General features: G+C 51.0%; 1 protein-coding gene across 1 annotated transcript in view; it reads left to right on the top strand.

Annotated features, from left to right (window-relative positions):
- The window catches only part of INTS1 (integrator complex subunit 1), a 293,595-nt gene that overhangs the window by 128,729 nt on the left and 144,045 nt on the right, over positions 1–20,821 (top strand). Inside the window, exons 19-22 of the mRNA XM_075319760.1 lie at positions 3,920–4,099; positions 19,197–19,346; positions 20,021–20,200; positions 20,494–20,598. Of these exons, the coding sequence (XP_075175875.1) occupies positions 3,920–4,099; positions 19,197–19,346; positions 20,021–20,200; positions 20,494–20,598 (615 nt within the window). The remainder of the gene's footprint in view (positions 1–3,919; positions 4,100–19,196; positions 19,347–20,020; positions 20,201–20,493; positions 20,599–20,821) is intronic.

The following is a 20,821-nucleotide window of genomic DNA, read 5'->3' as shown; positions in this document are numbered from 1 at the left end:
AATGGAAGGCAGACTCTGCCTCCAAGAAATTCTTAACCGGTTTGCCATTTTCTGGCGACCGTTTGTTTGGCGAGCAATTGGACGAAATTATTAAACAATCCAAGGGAAAGGACTCGTCCTTACCCCAGTCTAAACAAAACAAACCTCAACAGCGAAAATTTCAATCGAGGTTTCAGTCCTTTCGGCCTTCGGCCAAGTCACGTTCCTCCACGTCAAACAGGTCGGAGAAGGGCCAGAGGAACCCTTCTGCATGGCGGTCTAAGTCACGGCCTAAAAAGACCGCCGGAGGCACCGCCACCAAGGCGGCCTCTTCATGACTCTCGGCCTCCCCAAACTGCATCCTCGGTCGGTGGCAGGCTCTCCCGCTTTTGCGACGCCTGGTGGCCACATGTCCAAGACCGATGGGTGAGAGACATTCTGTCTCACGGTTACAGGATAGAGTTCTGCTCTCGTCCTCCAACTCGTTTCTTCACAACATCGCCGCCCCCAGAGCGAGCCGCTGCACTTTTTCAGGCAGTGAATGCTCTGAAGGCAGAAGGAGTGGTGATTCCCGTTCCCCCTCAGGAACATGGTCACGGCTTCTACTCCAACTTGTTCGTGGTGCCAAAAAAGGACGGATCTTTCCGTCCCGTTTTAGACCTCAAACTGCTCAACAAGCATGTCAGCACCAGAAGGTTTCGGATGGAATCTCTCCGCTCGGTCATCGCCTCAATGTCACAAGGAGACTTCCTAGCATCAATAGACATCAAGGATGCTTATCTCCATGTGCCGATCGCACCCGAACATCAACGCTTCTTGCGTTTCGCCATTGGGGACGAACACCTTCAGTTCGTGGCACTGCCTTTCGGCTTGGCGACAGCCCCACGGGTCTTCACCAAGATCATGGCAACAGTGGTGGCGGTCCTACACTCTCAGGGCCACTCGGTGATCCCTTACTTAGACGATCTCCTAGTCAAGGCACCCTCCTGGGTGGCTTGCCAGCACAGCCTGACCATTGCCCTGGAGACTCTCCAGAGGTTCGGGTGGATCATCAATTTCCCAAAGTCAAACTTGACACCGACCCAATCCCTGACTTACCTCGGGATGGAGTTTCATACTCTGTCAGCGATAGTGAAGCTTCCGCTGGACAAAGAGCGTTCACTACAGACAGGGGTCCAATCTCTTCTTCGGGGTCAGTCACACTCTTTGAGACGCCTTATGCACTTCCTAGGGAAGATGGTGGCAGCAATGGAAGCAGTTCCCTTTGCGCAGTTTCATCTGCGTCCACTTCAGTGGGACATTCTCCGCAAATGTGACAAGAGGTCGACGTCCCTAGACAGGAACGTTTCCCTGTCAAGAGCAGCCAAAACCTCCCTTCAGTGGTGGCTTCTTCCCACTTCTTTGTCGAAGGGAAAATCCTTCCTGCCCCCATCCTGGGCTGTGGTCACGACAGACGTGAGCCTGTCAGGGTGGGGAGCGGTCTTCCTCCACCACAGGGCTCAGGGAACCTGGACTCCGACGGAGTCCTCCCTGCAGATCAATGTTCTGGAGATAAGGGCAGTGTATCTAGCCCTACAGGCGTTCCAGCGGTGGCTGGAGGTCAGACAGATCCGAATACAATCAGACAACGCCACGGCGGTCGCATACATCAACCACCAGGGCGGCACACGCAGTCGTCAAGCATTCCAAGAAGTTCGGCGGATTCTGCTGTGGACGGAAGCCACAGCCTCCACCATCTCCGCAGTTCACATCCCGGGCGTAGAAAACTGGGAAGCAGATTTTCTCAGTCGCCAGGGCATGGACGCAGGGGAATGGTCTCTTCACCCGGACGTGTTTCAAGAGATCTGTTGCCGCTGGGGAACGCCGGACGTCGATCTAATGGCGTCTCGGCACAACAACAAAGTCCCGGCATTCATGGCACGGTCTCAGGATCACAGGGCGCTGGTGGCAGATGCGTTAGTTCAGGACTGGTCGCAGTTTCGACTACCCTATGTATTTCCCCCTCTGGCACTACTGCCCAGAGTGTTACGCAAGATCAGGTCCGACTGCAGCCGCGCCATCCTCGTCGCTCCAGACTGGCCGAGGAGGTCGTGGTACCCGGATCTGTGGTACCTCACGGTGGGGCAACCGTGGGCACTCCCAGACCGACCAGACTTGCTGTCTCAAGGGCCATTTCATTGAGTCTTGGCTCCTAGCGTTATCAGGGTTATCTCAAGATGTCATTGCCACCATGAGACAGGCCAGGAAACCAACGTCCGCCAAGATCTACCACAGGACTTGGCAGATCTTCTTAGCCTGGTGCTCGGATAGTGGTTTTGCTCCCAGGCCGTTTGCATTGCCCACTTTCCTTTCCTTTCTTCAATCAGGATTGGACAAGGGTTTGTCTCTTGCCTCTCTCAAGGGACAAGTGTCGGCGCTTCCAGTGTTTTTTCAAAAGCGTCTAGCCAGACTCTCGCAGGTCCGCACGTTCCTGCAGGGAGTTTGCCACATAGTCCCACCTTACAAGCGTCCGCTAGAACCCTGGGATCTTAACAAGGTGCTGACGGCTCTCCAGAAGCCACCTTTCGAGCCGATGCGGGAGATCTCTCTATCTCGCCTTTCACAGAAAGTGGCCTTCCTAGTGGCAGTCACTTCACTTAGGAGAGTGTCTGAGCTAGCAGCGCTGTCATGCAAAGTCCCCTTCCTGGTCTTTGACCAGGATAAGGTGGTCCTGCGTCCGGTCCCGGAATTTCTCCCTAAGGTGGTATCCCCTTTTCATCTCAATCAGGATATCTCCTTGCCTTCTTTTTGCCCTCATCCAGTTCACCAATGTGAAAAGGATTTGCACTTGTTAGACCTCGTGAGAGCACTCAGAATCTACATTTCTCGCACGGCGCCCCTGCGCCGTTCGGATGCGCTCTTTGTCCTTGTCGCTGGCCAGCGTAAGGGGTCTCAGGCTTCCAAGTCAACCTTGGCTAGGTGGATCAAGGAACAGATTCTTGAAGCCTACCGTTCATCGGGGCTTCAGATTCCTTCAGGGCTTAAAGCCCATTCTACCAGGGCCGTAGGCGCGTCCTGGGCTTTGCGGCACCAGGCTACGGCTCAGCAAGTGTGTCAGGCGGCTACCTGGTCGAGTCTGCACACCTTCACAAAACACTATCAGGTGCATGCCTATGCTTCGGCAGAGGCTAGCCTAGGTAGGCAAGTCCTTCAGGCGGCAATTGCCCACCTGTAAGAGGGGGCCGGTTTCCGGCTCTTTTTATCGAGGTATTCTGTTACCCACCCAGGGATTGCTTTTGGACATCCCAATTGTCTGGGTCTCCCAATGGAGCGACAAAGAAGAAGGGAATTTTGTTTACTTACCGTAAATTCCTTTTCTTCTAGCTCCTATTGGGAGACCCAGCACCCGCCCCTGTTCCCTTCGGGCTGTTGTTCTTTTGTGTACACATGTTGTTCATGTTCAATTGTTCTTTTGGTTAATGGTTCAGTTCTCCGAACATCCTTCGGATTGAATTTACCTTAGACCAATTTATAAGTTTTCTCCTTCCTGCTTTGGCACCAAAACTGAGGGGCCCGTGATGCACGGGAGGGTGTATAGCAGAGGGGAGGAGTTACACTTTTTAAAGTGTAATTACTTTGTGTGGCCTCCAGAGGCAGAAGCTATACACCCAATTGTCTGGGTCTCCCAATAGGAGCTAGAAGAAAAGGAATTTACGGTAAGTAAACAAAATTCCCTTCTTTTCATTGTCTGCATGCACCCATTACCATTGTTTCCACAAGGAGGACTGAAGCCGATCTATAAATCCGGTGACAAGGTATTGCACGGTTTGGTGCAGAAACCGCTTGATAGACGTAAAAGTGGCACCAAGTACATGGGATCGTGCATCAATTTTCACTGTACAAATACATGGGCAGTCTGATATCAGTATCAATATATGCCAATTTTTTTTTTTTTTTTAAGGCGTCCTCACAGTCCATGCCCTGGTTGGCAGATTTGGTGCAGTCCAGTGAAGGCTCCTTGGATGTGCTGCCTGTACAGTGTCTCTGTGAATTCCTCCTACATGATGCTGCGGATGAATCTGGAGCAGGAGACGACGACGAAGAGAATGAGAGCAAGGAGCAGAGGGCTAAGAAACACCAGGTAGGCCGTGACACTTATTCTTCTGTTATTTTTCCTGGAAATGTATTAATAAAAAAGATGACGTCTGGGGGGCGTGGCCAGCAGGCAGACTGAGCGGTCGCATTTGAGAGCAGCTCCGCAGTCCAACGCTGATATATTCTATTAATCCTGCCGAAATTGGTGCCTAAATACACCTCCGGATTACCTGTGGTGCGGTGATCATTCTGACCGGTAATATGAGTAGAGGTCGCAGTGCTGTGGCGGCTGAGAAGCTGAAGAAATTTGCCCGAGACTCCCAGCAAGATGGCGCCAGCAAACAGGCAGAGCGGGAAGCCAGTGAGGCGGAGGTGGAGGAGAACATGGAGGCCGGATCCAAGGAATCGCAGGAGCTGACCTTGCAGTAAGTTACTACGCAATTACTTGCAGCGATCCAGGATTCAAAAGTGTCGCTGACGGGTAAAATTGAGGAGGTTAAGATCGATGTGGGTCTCCTCAGGCTGGATTTGCAAAATCTGAGAGAGCGGGTAAAGGAGACGGAGCAGCGGATCTCCACGCTGGAGGACGACGCAAGAGCGACGCCGGGCAGATTATCCTCTTTGGAAAGCGCGGCAAACAACTGGGCGCAGAGGGCTGATGATCTGGAAAATCGCCTGCGTCGCAACAATTTAAGAATCCTAGGGATGCCGGAGAGAACAGAAGGGAGCGACCCATGTAAGTTCATGGAAACATGGCTCTCCGAAACTTTCCCTGATGCGACGCTGTCAGCGGCCTTCGCCACAGAAAGAGCCCACCGGGTGCCGGCCAGACCTCCTCCCCCAGGAGCGCAGCCCAGACCCCTCCTGGCTCGACTGTTGAGCAGCAGGGATAGAGATGCGATCCTTGGTGCGGCGCGACGCAAAGGCCCGATCTTACACAACAGCGCTTGCATATTGATCTTCCCTGACTTCTCTGCGTCTCTTCAGAAAACGAGGGCATCCTTCATCCAAGTGAAAAAACGCCTTAGAGAACACCAAATTGCTTACTCCATGATCTTCCCAGCCCGTCTCAGAGTGGTTCATCAAGAGCGCTCCCTTTTCTTTACTTCTCCTGCGGAGGCGGATGATTGGATCAACAGACTGAAGAGGAAGCGCTGATGCGTTACAGTTATGGGCGATGCCTGGAGGGTCGTTGTTGTGCTGGTGTCGCGGTTTTGGTCCACTTATTTTCTTTTTCGCTCCTAATTGGGAGACCCAGACAATTGGGTGTATAGCTACTGCCTCCGGAGGCCGCACAAAGTACTACATTTAAAAGTGTAAGGCCCCTCCCCTTCTGGCTATACACCCCCCCGTGGGAGCACGGGTCCTTCAGTTTTTGCTTTGTGCGAAGGAGGTCAGACACGCACGCATAGCTCCACTGTTTAGTCAGCAGCAGCTGCTGACTATGTCGGATGGAAGAAAAGAGGACCCATACAAGGGTCCCCAGCATGCTCCCTTCTCACCCCACTTTCTGTCGGTGGTGCTTGTTAAGGTTGAGGTACCCATTGCGGGTACGGAGGCTGGAGCCCACATGCTGATTCCTTCCCCATCCCCATTAGGGCTCTGGGCGAAGTGGGATTTTACCGGTCTCCAGGCACAGAGACCGTGCTCCATCCGCAGCCCCTGGAGAAGCCGCTGGATTTGGAGCTGAGTATCGTCAGGGACATGGCCCTGCTCCGTCAAGGTACTCTGTGTCCCCGTGCATACGCGCGCACACCGCAGCATTGCTGGGTGTGTTAGTGCGCCGGGGACAACAGCGCTGCTGCGCTTGTGCCATTTCCTCACTTCAGCTTAGCTGAGTGGGTAGACTCGGGGAGAACGGTCGCGCCGGCCGCTGGGACTGCGACACGGCTGGGACTTGTGCGCCGGGGACTTCCGCGCTGGCCGTGCATATATCACGGCCGCGCTTATTACTACAGTCCCCGGCTTTTGCGGCCTAGTTCGTTCGTTCCCGCCTCCGCACCTGCCAGTCAGGAGGAGGGCGGGACGCTGTACAGAGCATCAGCGCTGAGGGCTGGAGTCTTTTTTACATACTCCAGCCCTCACACCAGGCACAGTAGGACGCAGTTTCCCGCTCTTTGTTTGTGGCACGCCCACGGTCCGCCCCTCTTCACAGAACGCCGGCAGCCATTCCTGCCTGCACGCTGAGCTGCAGAGGGGAGACGGGGAGACCCAGACACGGGATTCTACGGCCTCATACCCGCTGTTCAGCGGGCGGTAAGCAGCCCTCAAGGGCTCACCCCCACTTGTGCCGTTTGTATACTGAGTATTTTGTGTTTGCAAATACTTTGTACTGTACGGTCGCTGGTGATTCTCGGCTATACCCCCTCCTAGATTATAAGGAGGCAACAGCATGTCGTCCGCAAAACGCAAGGGTGCCAAGGCACAGACATTATATACTGCCTGTACCGCATGTGGGACTGCTCTACCGGCAGGTTCCACTGACCCCCATTGTGTGCAGTGCTCGGCCCCTGTGCAACTTGCACAGCCGGGGCCTCTGCTGGACGTGACCCAGGGTGTACCACCTGTGAATGCTGTCCAGGTGACAGGAACGGAGTTTGCAGCTTTTGCTGACAGATTGTCTATGACCATGTCAAAGATTCTTGAAACATTGCAGTCTAGACCAGTAACTCAGACCATGGACACTGTGGCATCATTGCTCCCTGGTCCCCCTCAGCTGGAACACTTCCAAGCTCCGGGGGTGTCACATGCACCCCAGGGTGACGATTCTGACTCGGACAACAGTCCCAGACAACCTAAGCGGGCTCGTTATGAGGGGCCCTCAACTTCGTCTCACTGGTCAGGATCCCAGCGGGACGAATCTATGGGTGATGAGGCGGATGTAACTGATCAAGATTCTGATCCTGGGTCCGCTCTCAATCTGGATACACCGGATGGTGACGCCATAGTGAATGATCTTATAGCGTCCATCAATAGGATGTTAGATATTTCTCCGCCAGCTCCTACTGAGGAGGAGGCAGCTTCACAGCAGGAGAAATTCCATTTCAGATACCCCAAGCGTAAATTAAGCACTTTTCTGGACCACGCTGACTTTAGAGATGCAATCCAGAAACACCACGCTTATCCTGAGAAGCGGTTTTCTAAACGGCTTAAAGATACGCGCTATCCTTTTCCCCCTGACGTGGTCAAGGGTTGGACCCAGTGTCCCAAGGTGGACCCTCCAATCTCCAGGCTTGCAGCTGGATCCTTAGTTGCAGTAGAAGATGGAGCGGCACTTAAAGATGCCACTGACAGGCAGATGGAGCTCTGGCTGAAATCCATCTATGAAGCTATTGGAGCGTCGTTGGCGCCAGCTTTCGCAGCCGTATGGGCACTCCAAGCTATTTCAGCTGGGCTTATACAAGTCGACTCGGTCACACGTACATCTGCCCCGCAGGTGGCACCATTGACCTCTCAAATGTCTGCATTCGCGTCTTACGCGATTAATGCTGTCCTGGACTCTACGAGCCGTACGGCGGTGGCGTCAGCCAACTCCGTGGTTTTGCGCAGGGCCCTGTGGTTGAGAGAATGGAAAGCAGATTCTGCTTCCAAGAAGTGCTTAACCAGTTTGCCCTTTTCTCGTGACCGATTGTTTGGGGAGCGTTTGGATGAAATCATTAAACACTCCAAGGGTAAGGACTCATCCTTACCTCAACACAGACAAAACAAGCCCCAACAAAGGAGGGGTCAGTCTGGTTTTCGGTCCTTTCGAGGCTCAGGCAGGTCCCAATTCTCCTCGTCCAAAAGAACTCAAAAGGATCAGAGAGGTTCAGATTCTTGGCGGACGCAGTCACGCCCAAAAAAGACAGCAGGAAGAACCGTTACCAAGACGGCTTCCTCATGACTCTCAGCCTCCTCTCTCCGCATCCTCGGTCGGTGGCAGGCTCTCCCGCTTTGGCGGCATTTGGCTGTCACAGGTCAAAGACCGTTGGGTGAGGGACATTCTGTCTCACGGGTACAGGATAGAGTTCAGCTCTCGTCCTCCAACTCGTTTCTTCAGAACTTCCCCACCGCCCGACCGAGCCGATGCTCTGCTGCAGGCGGTGGCCGCTCTAAAAGCGGAAGGAGTGGTGACTTCCGTTCCTCTTCAGGAACAAGGTCACGGTTTTTACTCCAATCTGTTTGTGGTGCCAAAGAAGGACGGGTCCTTTCGGCCCGTCCTGGATCTAAAGTTGCTCAACAAACACGTAAAAACCAGGAGGTTCCGGATGGAATCTCTCCGCTCCGTCATAGCCTCAATGTCTCAAGGAGATTTCTTAGCATCAATAGACCTCAAGGATGCTTATCTTCACGTGCCGATTGCGCCAGAGCATCAGCGTTTTCTACGCTTCGTTCTAGAAAGCGAACACCTGCAGTTCGTAGCGTTACCTTTCGGGCTGGCAACAGCCCCTCGGGTCTTCACCAAGGTCATGGCAGCTGTAGTGGCTGTCCTGCACTCGCAGGGTCACTCCGTGATCCCGTATTTGGACGATCTACTTATAAAGGCACCCTCTCAAGAGGCATGCCAACACAGTCTGAACGTGGCACTGAAGACTCTCCAGAGTTTCGGGTGGATTATCAACTTTTCAAAGTCAAATCTAACCCCGACCCAATCACTAACATATCTTGGCATGGAGTTTCATACTCTCTCAGCGATAGTGAAGCTTCCACTGGACAAGCAGTGCTCTCTGCAGACAGGGGTGCAATCTCTCCTGCAGAACCAGTCCCACTCCTTGAGGCGCCTCATGCATTTCCTAGGGAAGATGGTGGCAGCAATGGAAGCAGTCCCTTTCGCGCAGTTTCATCTGCGCCCTCTACAATGGGACATTCTCCGCCAATGGGACGGGAAGTCGACGTCACTCGACAGGGATGTCTCCCTCTCTCAGGCAACCAAGGACTCTCTCCGATGGTGGCTTCTTCCCAACTCATTGTCAAAAGGAAAGTCGTTCCTACCCCCATCCTGGGCGGTGGTCACGACAGATGCGAGCCTATCAGGGTGGGGAGCAGTGTTTCTTCACCACAGGGCTCAGGGTACGTGGACTCAGAGAGAGTCCACCCTTCAGATCAATGTTCTGGAAATCAGAGCAGTCTATCTTGCTCTGCGAGCCTTCCAACAGTGGCTGGAGGGCAAGCAGATCCGGATTCAGTCGGACAATTCCACAGCGGTGGCGTACATCAACCACCAAGGGGGAACACGCAGTCGACAAGCCTTTCAAGAAGTCCGGCGGATTCTGACGTGGGTGGAAAACACAGCATCCACCATATCCGCAGTTCACATCCCAGGCGTGGAAAACTGGGAAGCAGACTTTCTCAGTCGCCAGGGCATGGACGCAGGGGAATGGTCCCTTCACCCGGACGTGTTTCAGGAGATCTGTCGCCGCGGGGGGATGCCGGACGTCGACCTGATGGCGTCACGGCACAACAACAAGGTCCCGGTTTTCATGGCACGGTCTCACGATCACCGAGCTCTGGCGGCAGACGCCTTAGTTCAGGATTGGTCGCAGTTCCGACTACCTTATGTGTTCCCACCTCTGGCATTATTGCCCAGAGTGATCCGCAAAATCAGGTCCGACTGCCGTTGCGCCATTCTCGTCGCTCCAGACTGGCCAAGGAGGTCGTGGTACCCGGATCTGTGGCATCTCACGGTAGGACAACCGTGGGCGCTACCAGGCCGTCCAGACTTGCTGTCTCAAGGGCCGTTTTTCCATCTGAATTCTGCGGCCCTGAACCTGACTGTGTGGCCATTGAGTCCTGGGTCCTAGGGACCTCAGGTTTATCTCATGATGTTGTTGCCACCATGAGACAGGCTAGGAAACCATCCTCCGCCAAGATCTACCACAGAACGTGGAAGATATTCTTATCTTGGTGCTCTGCTCAGGGAGTTTCTCCCTGGCCATTTGCATTGCCTATTTTTCTTTCCTTCCTGCAGTCTGGGTTGGAAAAAGGTTTGTCGCTTAGCTCCCTTAAAGGACAAGTTTCTGCGCTATCCGTATTCTTTCAGAAGCGCCTGGCGCGACTTCCTAAGGTACGCACGTTCCTGCAAGGGGTTTGTCATATCATTCCCCCTTACAAGCGGCCATTGGAACCCTGGGATCTGAACAAGGTTCTGATTGCTCTCCAGAAGCCACCTTTCGAGCCTATGAAGGAGATTTCCTTTTCTCGGCTTTCACAGAAAGTGGCTTTTCTGGTGGCGGTCACGTCTCTTCGGAGAGTGTCAGAGCTGGCGGCGTTATCTTGCAAATCTCCCTTCCTGGTGTTTCACCAAGACAAGGTAGTACTGCGTCCAATTCCAGAGTTTCTTCCCAAGGTGGTATCTTCCTTTCATCTCAATCAGGATATCACTTTACCATCTTTGTGTCCGCATCCAGTTCACCAATTTGAAAAGGGTTTACATCTGTTGGACCTGGTGAGAGCACTCAGGATCTACATTTCCCGCACGGCGTCTCTGCGCCGTTCGGATGCACTCTTTATCCTGGTCGCTGGTCAGCATAAAGGGTCGCAAGCTTCCAAATCCACCCTTGCGCGGTGGATCAAGGAACCAATTCTTCACGCCTACCGTTCTGCTGGGCTTCCGACTCCTTCTGGACTGAAGGCCCATTCTACCAGAGCCGTGGGTGCGTCCTGGGCATTACGGCATCAGGCTACGGCTCAGCAGGTGTGCCAGGCGGCTACCTGGTCGAGTCTGCACACTTTCACCAAGCATTATCAGGTGCATACCTACGCTTCGGCGGATGCCAGCCTAGGTAGACAAGTCCTGCAGGCGGCGGTGGCCCACCTGTAAGGAAGGGCTGCCTGACAGCCCGATCGCGAGGTATTATTTTACCCACCCAGGGACTGCTTTTGGACGTCCCAATTGTCTGGGTCTCCCAATTAGGAGCGAAAAAGAAGAAGGGAATTTTGTTTACTTACCGTAAATTCCTTTTCTTCTAGCTCCAATTGGGAGACCCAGCACCCGCCCTGTTTTTCTGAGGGTATTTGTTTTTCGGGTGCACATGTTGTTCATGTTAATAACTTACGTTCTCCGATATTGTTTATCGGATTGAATTTGTTTTTGAAACAGTTATTGGCTTTCCTCCTTCTTGCTTTTGCACTAAAACTGAAGGACCCGTGCTCCCACGGGGGGGTGTATAGCCAGAAGGGGAGGGGCCTTACACTTTTAAGTGTAGTACTATGTGCGGCCTCCGGAGGCAGTAGCTATACACCCAATTGTCTGGGTCTCCCAATTGGAGCTAGAAGAAAAGGAATTTACGGTAAGTAAACAAAATTCCCTTCTCTTCTTCTCCGGCGTGAGGTCGGTAATGCGATTCTAATTCCTGGGACGTCGTGTCTGAAATCGCTGTTGCGATCGCTTTACGATCATCCTATGCAGGTATTCGGCGTCCCTAGTTACTGAAGGCGCGAAATATTTTTGTTTTCTTCACCTCTTCTGTCATGTGAGTGGAGCGGGGCTCGGGATCGCCGTTGCGTCCGCGCCCTGATCTCCTGGTTCCAGTTCGCTGAGAAGCTGATGAACTTATCAGGATGCGCTGGTGCGCTTGTGGCCCTCCGGAAGCTTGTGAGCTACTGGGTGCGATTATTATTGGCCTTCCATTGAGCCGGTTTCCAGGTCGGCCCCCCTCGGGTCTGGGTAGCTGGAGGTCGCGTCTTTGGATGTGACGTGGCCTGCGTTCACTGCGATTATTGCTAAGTCCAGTTTGAGCTCCAGATCACTCGGTCGCAGGTGCGTCGCTGGTGGGACTGGACCGAGGTGACACCAGGCGGGACTTGGGCCAGACCGCTGTTGCGGCACCAAGAACACTTTCAAGCGAACTCGTGTCATCCTGTATCTTTTGATCTAACATGGGACTTTACTTTGGGTTCGCAACATTTGGCAACGCACTTAAGTTCATAATGCTGAATTTTGGTTTTAGAGCTGTATTAAGCTTCTAAGGTTACCATGTATCATAATATCTTATAACCTAAGGTTACCTGCAAATTCTCCTCTCATTTCCTCCACACTTCCATTTCTTCCTTCCCCCCACCCTTTTTTGCTTAATTCCTCATCCCCCCTCATCCCACCCCCCTACCCCCCCCTTGTTCTCTTACTCCCCTTCTACTCTAAGTCTCCCCCTTGCTCCTATCTCTAGCTCCCCCTTCACCCTTCTTCTCTCCCCCCCCCCCCGTTTCCTCCCATTTTTGCCCTCCGCTGCTACCTCTTTTCCTCCTCACTCTATATTCTCCCTCCCTCACCCTTTTTCTTCCTCTCTCTTATCTCATTTTCTCCTCTCTTTCTCTCCTTCCCTTGCCCTCTTTCTTTTTCACATTTCTCTTTCTCCCCCCCCCCTTTTTTTTTTTTTTTTCCTCTCCCTTATTTCTATACCCATCTATTCTTGGTCCTTTTATTTATGCATGATTAAAGGCTATGTTGCAGGGTAATTCAATTTATTGGACTGCAGGAGAAGCTTAAGTCCTTGTTTGAGGACACCCCCGTACCAAGTACACCATCTAGCCACGTTGGTTCACCCTAGTCGTTGCTAGGGAAAATCTCTCCTGGTCGCACTACTGGACCAGTTCCTGTCGGCTGTGTGAGCGCAACCGATAGTTTGTATTTAAGGGTACGTTTACCCAAGTTCTACTGTAGGTTAAGTTTTTGACATTTCCCTATTAATTCAGTAAGAGATATATTTCAATGGCTTTAAGCTTGATGACATGGAATGTTCGGGGACTGGGCACCTCCAGGAAAAGGGCGGCAGTATTCGCACATATCAAAAGATCCAAAGCTCAGATTGTATGTTTACAAGAGACCCATTTATTGTTGGAGACCACTAGAGTGCTTCAGAAGCCTTGGGTTCAATGGGCAGCTCACTCTGTTCATTCCTCATATTCTAGGGGAGTATCGGTACTAATCCACAAAATACTGCGGTGGGACCCAGGTAAGATTATAAAGGATAATGATGGGAGGTATGTGTTTATCCAGGCTCATATCGATGGGGTAATGATAGTGATCCTAGCCATATACATCCCCCCTGCGATGGGAATCTCGATTCTGTATGAGGCGGCTAAGTTTGCCTCACAATTCCCACAAGCCTTGGTGCTCTGCATGGGGAACTTCAATTTCATTAGTAACACAGGACTGGATAGATTCAGCACCCGACAGGTCCCGATCTCCCCCACGATACAAACTAGACTGAGTGCATTCCTACAGGAGGTGGGATGGTGCGACATGTGGCGGTTTTTTAACCCAGTACTGAGAGAATATACATGTTATACTCCCGGGAAAAACTCTTTATCTCGAATTGATTACATCTGTGGAAACGAAAGAGTCTGTGCCCATATACAATCGGTATGTCACCTGCCCAGATCAGTATCAGATCACTCCCCGGTATTTGTAGGCATTAAATGGGAAGGATGTAAATCTCGTAAAGTGTCACGGAAGATTAACCCTTGGTGGCTTTCACTCTCTGGAACCAATGATAGGATTCCTGATCAGCTTAGGGCATATACTGAGACGAACTCCATGGAAGAGAATCACTCGGGATATTGTGACGCGCTTATGGCGTATTTGAGGGGATGCTGTCACTCCTCTATCTCCTATCTCAAGAAACAGGCGGCCAGAGAGGAGGAGGAACTGGCCACCCAAAATAGAGTGCTCGAACATAAATTCACCTCGGACCCTTCTGAGGAAAACAGATCTCAATGGCTACAGGCTGGGAGGAAATATCTTTTGTACTTGCAAGATAAGGCTGAGGGTATGTGCGCACGTTGCTTTTTACCTGCTTTTTACCTGCTTTTTTGCTGCTTTTTCTTCTGCGCTGTTTAATGCCAAAATGGATGTGTTCTTCTATTCAAGCAAAGTCTATGGGAATTTGGGTTTCTTGTTCACACTATGTTGTTCAAAATGCTACCTTTTTGTGGCAGAACTTTGGTCAAAAACTCAGCTTTGCAGTGCAAAACCCAAATGGCAAAAACAATTGACATGTTGCTTCTTTGAAAAGCTGAGTTTTTGACCAAAGTTCTGCCACAAAAAGGCAGCATTTTGAACAACATAGTGTGAACAAGAAACCCAAATTCCCATAGACTTTGCTTGAATAGAAGAACACATCCATTTTGGCATTAAACAGCGCAGAAGAAAAAGCAGCAAAAAAGCAGGTAAAAAGCAGGTAAAAAGCAACGTGCGCACATACCCTAAGAGACATGTCTTCTTCACGAACCAGAGATATTTTGAGCAAGGGAACCAATCTAGTAGTTTACTAGCGTTCTTGGTGCACCAATCCAATAGCTCACCTGCGGTCCTTAAGATTAGAGACCCTAGCGGTGAATCGGTCACTTCCGTCAATGGTATTCTGGAGGTGTTTTTGGACTTCTATAGGAACCTATATGAATCCAGGCTGACCGTGTCAAGGGAGGAGATTGCTGATTACTTACGAGATCTGGAGTTTCCCAGATTGACTTCGGCCCAGAGATCGGCCTTGGATGAGCCCATTAGTATGGAGGAGATGGTGGAGGCGATGGGAGCCCTCAATAGGGTAGGGCGTCTGGGCCAGACGGACTCCCGATTGAAATATTTGACAAATATCAGGGGGAGCTGGCTCCAGCCCTCCTGGAGACGGTTGAGGCTTTGTTCCGCAGGGGACGGTTGCCTGACTCTTTCTATGAGGCAACCATCGTTCTACTATTGAAACCAGATAAGGACCCATTGGATTGTGGCTCGTACAGACCGATCTCTGTGTTGAACTCTGATTATAAAATTCTTACTAAAATACTAGCAACTAGACTCAACAAAGTGATCTCCTCCATAATACATGAGGATCAGTCTGGATTCATTCTGGGTAGGAGTACCTCGGATAACCTGAGGAGGGCGCAGGTGGTCTTACAGATGGGCACCAAGTTAGAGGAGGATTGGACTCTGGTCTCCCTGGATGCGGCCAAGGCCTTTAACTCCATAGAATGGCCATACCTGCTGGAGGTACTGCGGGCATTTGGTTTCGGCAACGAATTCATTAGATGGATTGAGATTATATATAAAGCTCCATCTGCTAACATTCAGGTGGGTGGCGGGGTGGCGGAAACTTTCCCTTTGGGGAGGGGAACCAGACAGGGATGTCCCCTATCCCCTCTCCTGTTCGCCCTTGCCATGGAACCGTTGGCGGTGCGCATTCGGGCGGACCCAATTTACCAGGGAGTGAGACACCGTAAGGGAGATGAACGCTTGTCTCTGTATGCAGACGACTTGCTATTATTTGCATCTGATCCGGATTCCTCCATTCCTAGAGCCGTGGAACTAATTGACCGATTCGGTGAGTTCTCGGGTCTGTCAATAAACTGGTCAAAGTCGTACCTCCTCTTTCTGTCTCGGGACAGAGAGGAAATGGCGAACACCCGCATATGTAGGGTTCCAGTGGTGGATCATTTTAAATACCTTGGGATTATACTGGCGGGAAGCCCTTCGGAGATGATAGCAAGAAATATTGCCCCCGTTATCACACCTCGGGGAGAAATTTAATAGATGGAGCCAACTCCCGCGCTCAGTGGCGGGAAGGATTAACCTCTTTAAAATGATAGTGCAACCAAAGTGTCTTTATATTACCCAGCATGTATTTGTACAGATTCCCCGCTATTTCTTTCGGTCCCTGGAATCCTTAATGATCACCTTTGTCTGGGGCACATCCAGATCAAGGGTCCAGTTGGCCAAATTACAGAGACCCAAGGACATGGGGGGTATGGCCCTTCCTGATCTTTATATATACTACCTGGCCGGACAATTGAAATATCTGGGTCAATGGACACTTCCTGGGGTAAGGGGTTCTCCGGAGGGACTCTTGGCAGAGTTCACAGGTGTGGCTCTCCTATGGCCACTATTGACAGATCACAAGAGGGCCCCTGAGGGTCGTGTCCTCCCGATTCACAAACTAGGGGCCAGGATCTGGAAAGAGGCTAAAGCCATATTCGGATTTCATGATATACCAACTGAGACCCCCTTATGGGATAACCTGGACCTTCCACACTTTTGTGGGTTGCCGGGGTTTGGTGAATGGAGGAATCGCGGAATAGTCTCCCTGGGATCACTGGTCCGGGATGGTGAACTCCGCCCCTTTGCACAACTGCGTACGGAATTCGATCTGCCGGAATCTCATGGGTTTCAGTATCTCCAGATCAGGCACGCCTTTCGGGCTCAGTTCTCTGGTCGTGGGGTTAGATTCTCTTCCTTTCCAGTCATTGGAATTATCAGATCGCAGGGCCCTGGCGGTCTTATTTCCAAACTATACTCCTCACTTATTCGGGCCAAAGCCATGAACAGTCCTCTTTCTGTCCGGGAGAGGTGGAGTGCCAGGATCTCTGAAATTGATGATGTAGTGTGGGACGACATTGTCGAATCCCACACGTTGGTTTCTCCCGCAATTAATAACAGACTGATTCAGTTATATATTATTCACCAGAGTTATATCACTCCCCAGAGACTTAACAAGATGAAAAAGGCGAATAATTTGGTGGGGGTGGGTTGTCCGAGATGCGGGAGAGACGGTGCTGATTTCTGGCACATGATATGGGATTGCCGGGTCATTCTCTCCTATTGGAGTGAGGTTGTAACGACTCTTTTCACCATACTTCAAAAAGTGGTTGCTATGTGCCCAATCCTGTGTCTATTTGGGGTGGTAGATGTACACTCCTGGTCCCAAGATGAAAATCTATTAATAAAAAAGGTCCTGTTTTTGGCTCGGAAGGGCATTATACTAAATTGGATGAGCACTCATCCCCCAACTAGAGCCTCTTGGATTGCATTGGTAAATGCTATAATTCCGTCAGAACAATTTGTTTATAAGACGGGAGGTTCTTTACATAAATTCGACAAAATATGGGGTAGATGGTTGGGATCGCCCTTGACCGGAGGATCACCCGGTTCCCTGACTGATAACCTACAGTCGGTATTATAGCAGTAATAATCAATAATGCTCCAGTGAGGGGAAAGGAGAAACATGTGATCCATGAAATACTGTATCAGGGATATGACGAGGTTCCTGAAACCTGGGTTGCACATTCCTTGTTAACATGGGCTTTTTGCCCCAGGACGGATATGACTCCTGAGCTGACACCTTTGAAATGTTTACTGTACTAAGGCCATGCTGAAAGTAATAGACGTTGACTTGATTGTTGTTGCTTTATTACTCTGATTATTAACCATTTTACATGTATTTTTACTGTTCAAATTGCTGATTTATCCTTCAATGTAATGATTTACTTAACCTTCAATAAAACGAGTTTAAAAAAAAAAGGATGACGTCTGTAACCTCTTTTCAGTATGGTGACTTTAGGCATTTGGTGCCTAAAGGGGTTGTCCACTTGAACCTCGCAACACTAGGAACTTTTATCCTCTTTGCATTGGAGCAGCAGGTTGGATGTCAATGCATTTTCTAGGGGCTGCCAGAAATAACTGAGTGAATGGAGCGACGGTCGAACATGTAAGGAAGGGATAAAATTGCCCCCTTTTGCAGATCTATGCAGGTCCCAGTATACGGACCCCCACTGTATAACAAATTCTCACCTGCCCACAGGATAACGTATTTTCTGGATTATAAAACACACTTTATTCCCCCTAAAAATGGGGGTGCGTCTTATAATCCGGATATGGCTTACCAGGTCTGCAGTGGTGGCGCAGGGTCGGTGATACCGAGGGCTCAGAGGAGGGGGGTGTCGCTGCACTGGAGCAAGTCAGGAGGGTCGGTGATACTGCGGACTAGGGTGGTGTCGCGGCGGGTGCCGTTGATCTGCCTGCAGGCTGCTTTGAATTGCCAAAACTTGACGAGATGGACTTCAAGAAAATGGCCTCTGAGGCCAATCTGCGCACACGCCCCTCTGCGGCCATTTTCTTGAAGTCCATCGCGTCAACCGGGGGCGATTCAATGGCACCTGCTGCCACGACACTCCATGAGCCCACAGTGTGGCCGATCCTCCTTACACTGACCCTCCTGAGCCATGCCACCCTCTCCTTTGAGTCCGCAGCATTGCTGACCCTGCGTCCTGAGACCTTCCTGAGCTTCTCTACCACAGCTGCTCCCCCCTGGTAAGCTAATTAAGCCACACTAGTATTATAAGATGGATTTTTTCCTATTTTTCCTCCTTCAAATTTGGGGTGCATTTTATAATCCAGCGCCTCTTATTAAAACGAAAAATACGGTAAGTGATAGCTTGTTTTAACCCTTTTAATGTGAATCTGTACTAATGGTGGGATGGTGACTCCTAATTAAATTGGTTCTTGTGCTGTTTTTCATGTATAGTGTCACGGTTCACTTTTTGGCTCTGTTCCTTGCAGAGCCATGGGAATTTGTCTATTGCTCGGTTGTTTTTATTCCTCGGGTCCTTGCCGGTGGACGGGGCTTGTTTGGTGCCTCATTCCGGTAGTTGCCTTGTATTATCTTTAGGTTGTTTTCACCAGAACTTTGCCAGTGATAGTTCCTGCTCAGCAGTGTGCGCTTCTGGTTCTTGTGAGTTTGTTCTGATCCTTGTCCCGCTACCCCGACTCCTCTTCCCTGTCCTCCGCTCCGTCCATCTTGTCTGTGCTCCCTGACTTCCTGACCCTCCGCTTGTCTTGTTCCCTCAGTCCCGCTTCCCTCCTTTTTGGACTGACGTTCCCCTTCGTCTTCTGACCCTGGCTTGCTCTCGGACTACTGCTCTGCTCCCATTCTGTACCTGACATTACCTCTCTGCTACCGACCTTTGGCTTCCATGGGACTTCGGCTCCTCTTCCTTTTTTGCACTGACGTGACCTCCCGGCTCTGACTCTCGGCATGTGCGACCATTCTGCTACCTCCCTGTCTAGATACTGGTGACATCTAGTGGGCAGACGCCGCATCACACCTAGGAGCTCCACATCTCTCCTGTGTGCCTGCACAAAATACTAGCAAATACTTGTACTATATGTAATGCTGTCGGAAGCCTGGACGAACCATCTTTAAAACATGTTAATATTTCTGCTCCCCTTGTAAGGGATCGGTTCGCTCTTCTCTTGTATTTTAGTAAATACTTGTATTCTCCAAGAAATAAACAAGAATGCAAAGGTGAATGCTCATAACTTAGAATGTGAAATAGAAGTGTCCCAGACAATTCTGAGGTTTGCCCTGACATTTGGTGTAAATCTGTTCACTTTTCAGAGACAGCAGAAACAGCGGCAGCTTCTCAGCCGTCTCCAGGATTTGCTTCTCGGACCGAAAGCCGACGAGCAAACCACGTGCGAGGTGCTGGATTATTTCCTGCGACGTCTCAGCTCCCCTCAGGTCTCCTCTCGAGTCCTGGCTATGAAGGTAAGCCAATATTAGTTGCCCGATTCTAACGTATCGGGTAGTCTAGAATGTGTATGTAGGTTAGTAGATTGAATAATAATGTAATGGCTGGTGTCTGTGTGTGTGTGTGTGTCTGTGTGTTCAGTGTATACATGTGGAGGGCGCGGGGGGTGGAGCCGAGTGGGGTAATGTGTGCTGGGGGCGGAGTGCGGGAGGGGGTGGAGCCGAGCAGGGCCATGGCGCTGAGGACGTCAGTGCTGGGGACTGCATGGCTGGGGACAGGTGACTATTCGTGTATGTGTGTTCAGTGTATACATGCGGAGTGCGAGGGGTGGGGGGTGGAGCCAAGTGGGGTAATGTGTGCGGGGGCGGAGGCGAGTGGTGGGTATGTGTCGGCTGGGTTGCCGGTGTGGGCTCCCCGGGGGTGCAGCACTCACCGGGGAGTCGGGGCTCTGTGTGGGTGCGGGGAAAAGTGTCAGGCGTCGTCCTGGCGGCCCGTAGTTCGGGCTGTTCAGTTAGCTGAGCCGTTGGTCGCAGGCTCTTCAGCGCGCCCGCGGTGTGGAGACTGTTGTCACTGTAATGACGTCATTGTGGAGCAAGACAGACAGACAGACAGACAGAATAAGGCAATTATATATATAGATTACATGTATAGAGCTGCCTGGATTGTGATGGGTTTTTGCTATTTTTCCCAGGGTCTCTCCATGGTGCTAACGTCTCGGGGTCTGCAGGACGGAGAGGAGAAGGATCAGGCAATGGATGAGGATTCTTCTGACCCTGAGATGATCCCTGGATATCAGTGGCTGCTGAGAGATTTGCCCAGTCTCCCACTATTTGACAGTGTTAAGGGAACCACAGCCGTGGCATTACAACAGGTAACGACGTGTGTTCAGGGTATAAGAAAGGGACTCAACCTTTGGCCGAACATCACACGTGTGACATTCACGGGCTGAGTATAGACAGCGATTTATGGACTTTAATTGTACGGATTCGTTGTGGGTCTCCGGATCCAAACCCATATCCATATGAGTCTGAGTTTGGGTCAGGAGACTCTTGGCCGGTCCATACATCATAGTCTGTACTCGGGCTGTGATGGTCAGGTGTGTGATAATGTGTTAATGTTGCTGCCATTACTGGTGTTCGGTGCCACTAATTTTCTTCTTTTCAGGCTATTCATATGGAGACGGACTTAAGAACCATAAGTGCCTATCTCGTCTACCTTTCCCAGCATGCACCAATTGAAGATCAAGGACAACATAATGAGCTAGCGCTGGTGAGGAACAATTCATTCTCCAATCTGCACCCTCTCAATAGTAAGAAGGTCCTAGCAGGGCAATTACATCAATGCTACACGGGCATCATATGAATATGATATGTCCGGTAGTGCGGGCGACTTCCGATCGTGGGCAGTGATCGTCTTTGAAGCTGGGACTCATACACCCGGCATCAAAGAAGCTGAAAGCTGACGGGTACAAATCCACGCGGCTTTGTATCAT

This window comes from Anomaloglossus baeobatrachus, chromosome 7 (genome assembly GCF_048569485.1).
Source record: "Anomaloglossus baeobatrachus isolate aAnoBae1 chromosome 7, aAnoBae1.hap1, whole genome shotgun sequence".
NCBI classification, from domain to species: Eukaryota; Metazoa; Chordata; class Amphibia; order Anura; family Aromobatidae; genus Anomaloglossus; species Anomaloglossus baeobatrachus.
The sequence above is the reverse complement of the archived record's forward strand: the minus strand, read 5'-3'. Positions and strand labels throughout refer to the sequence as shown.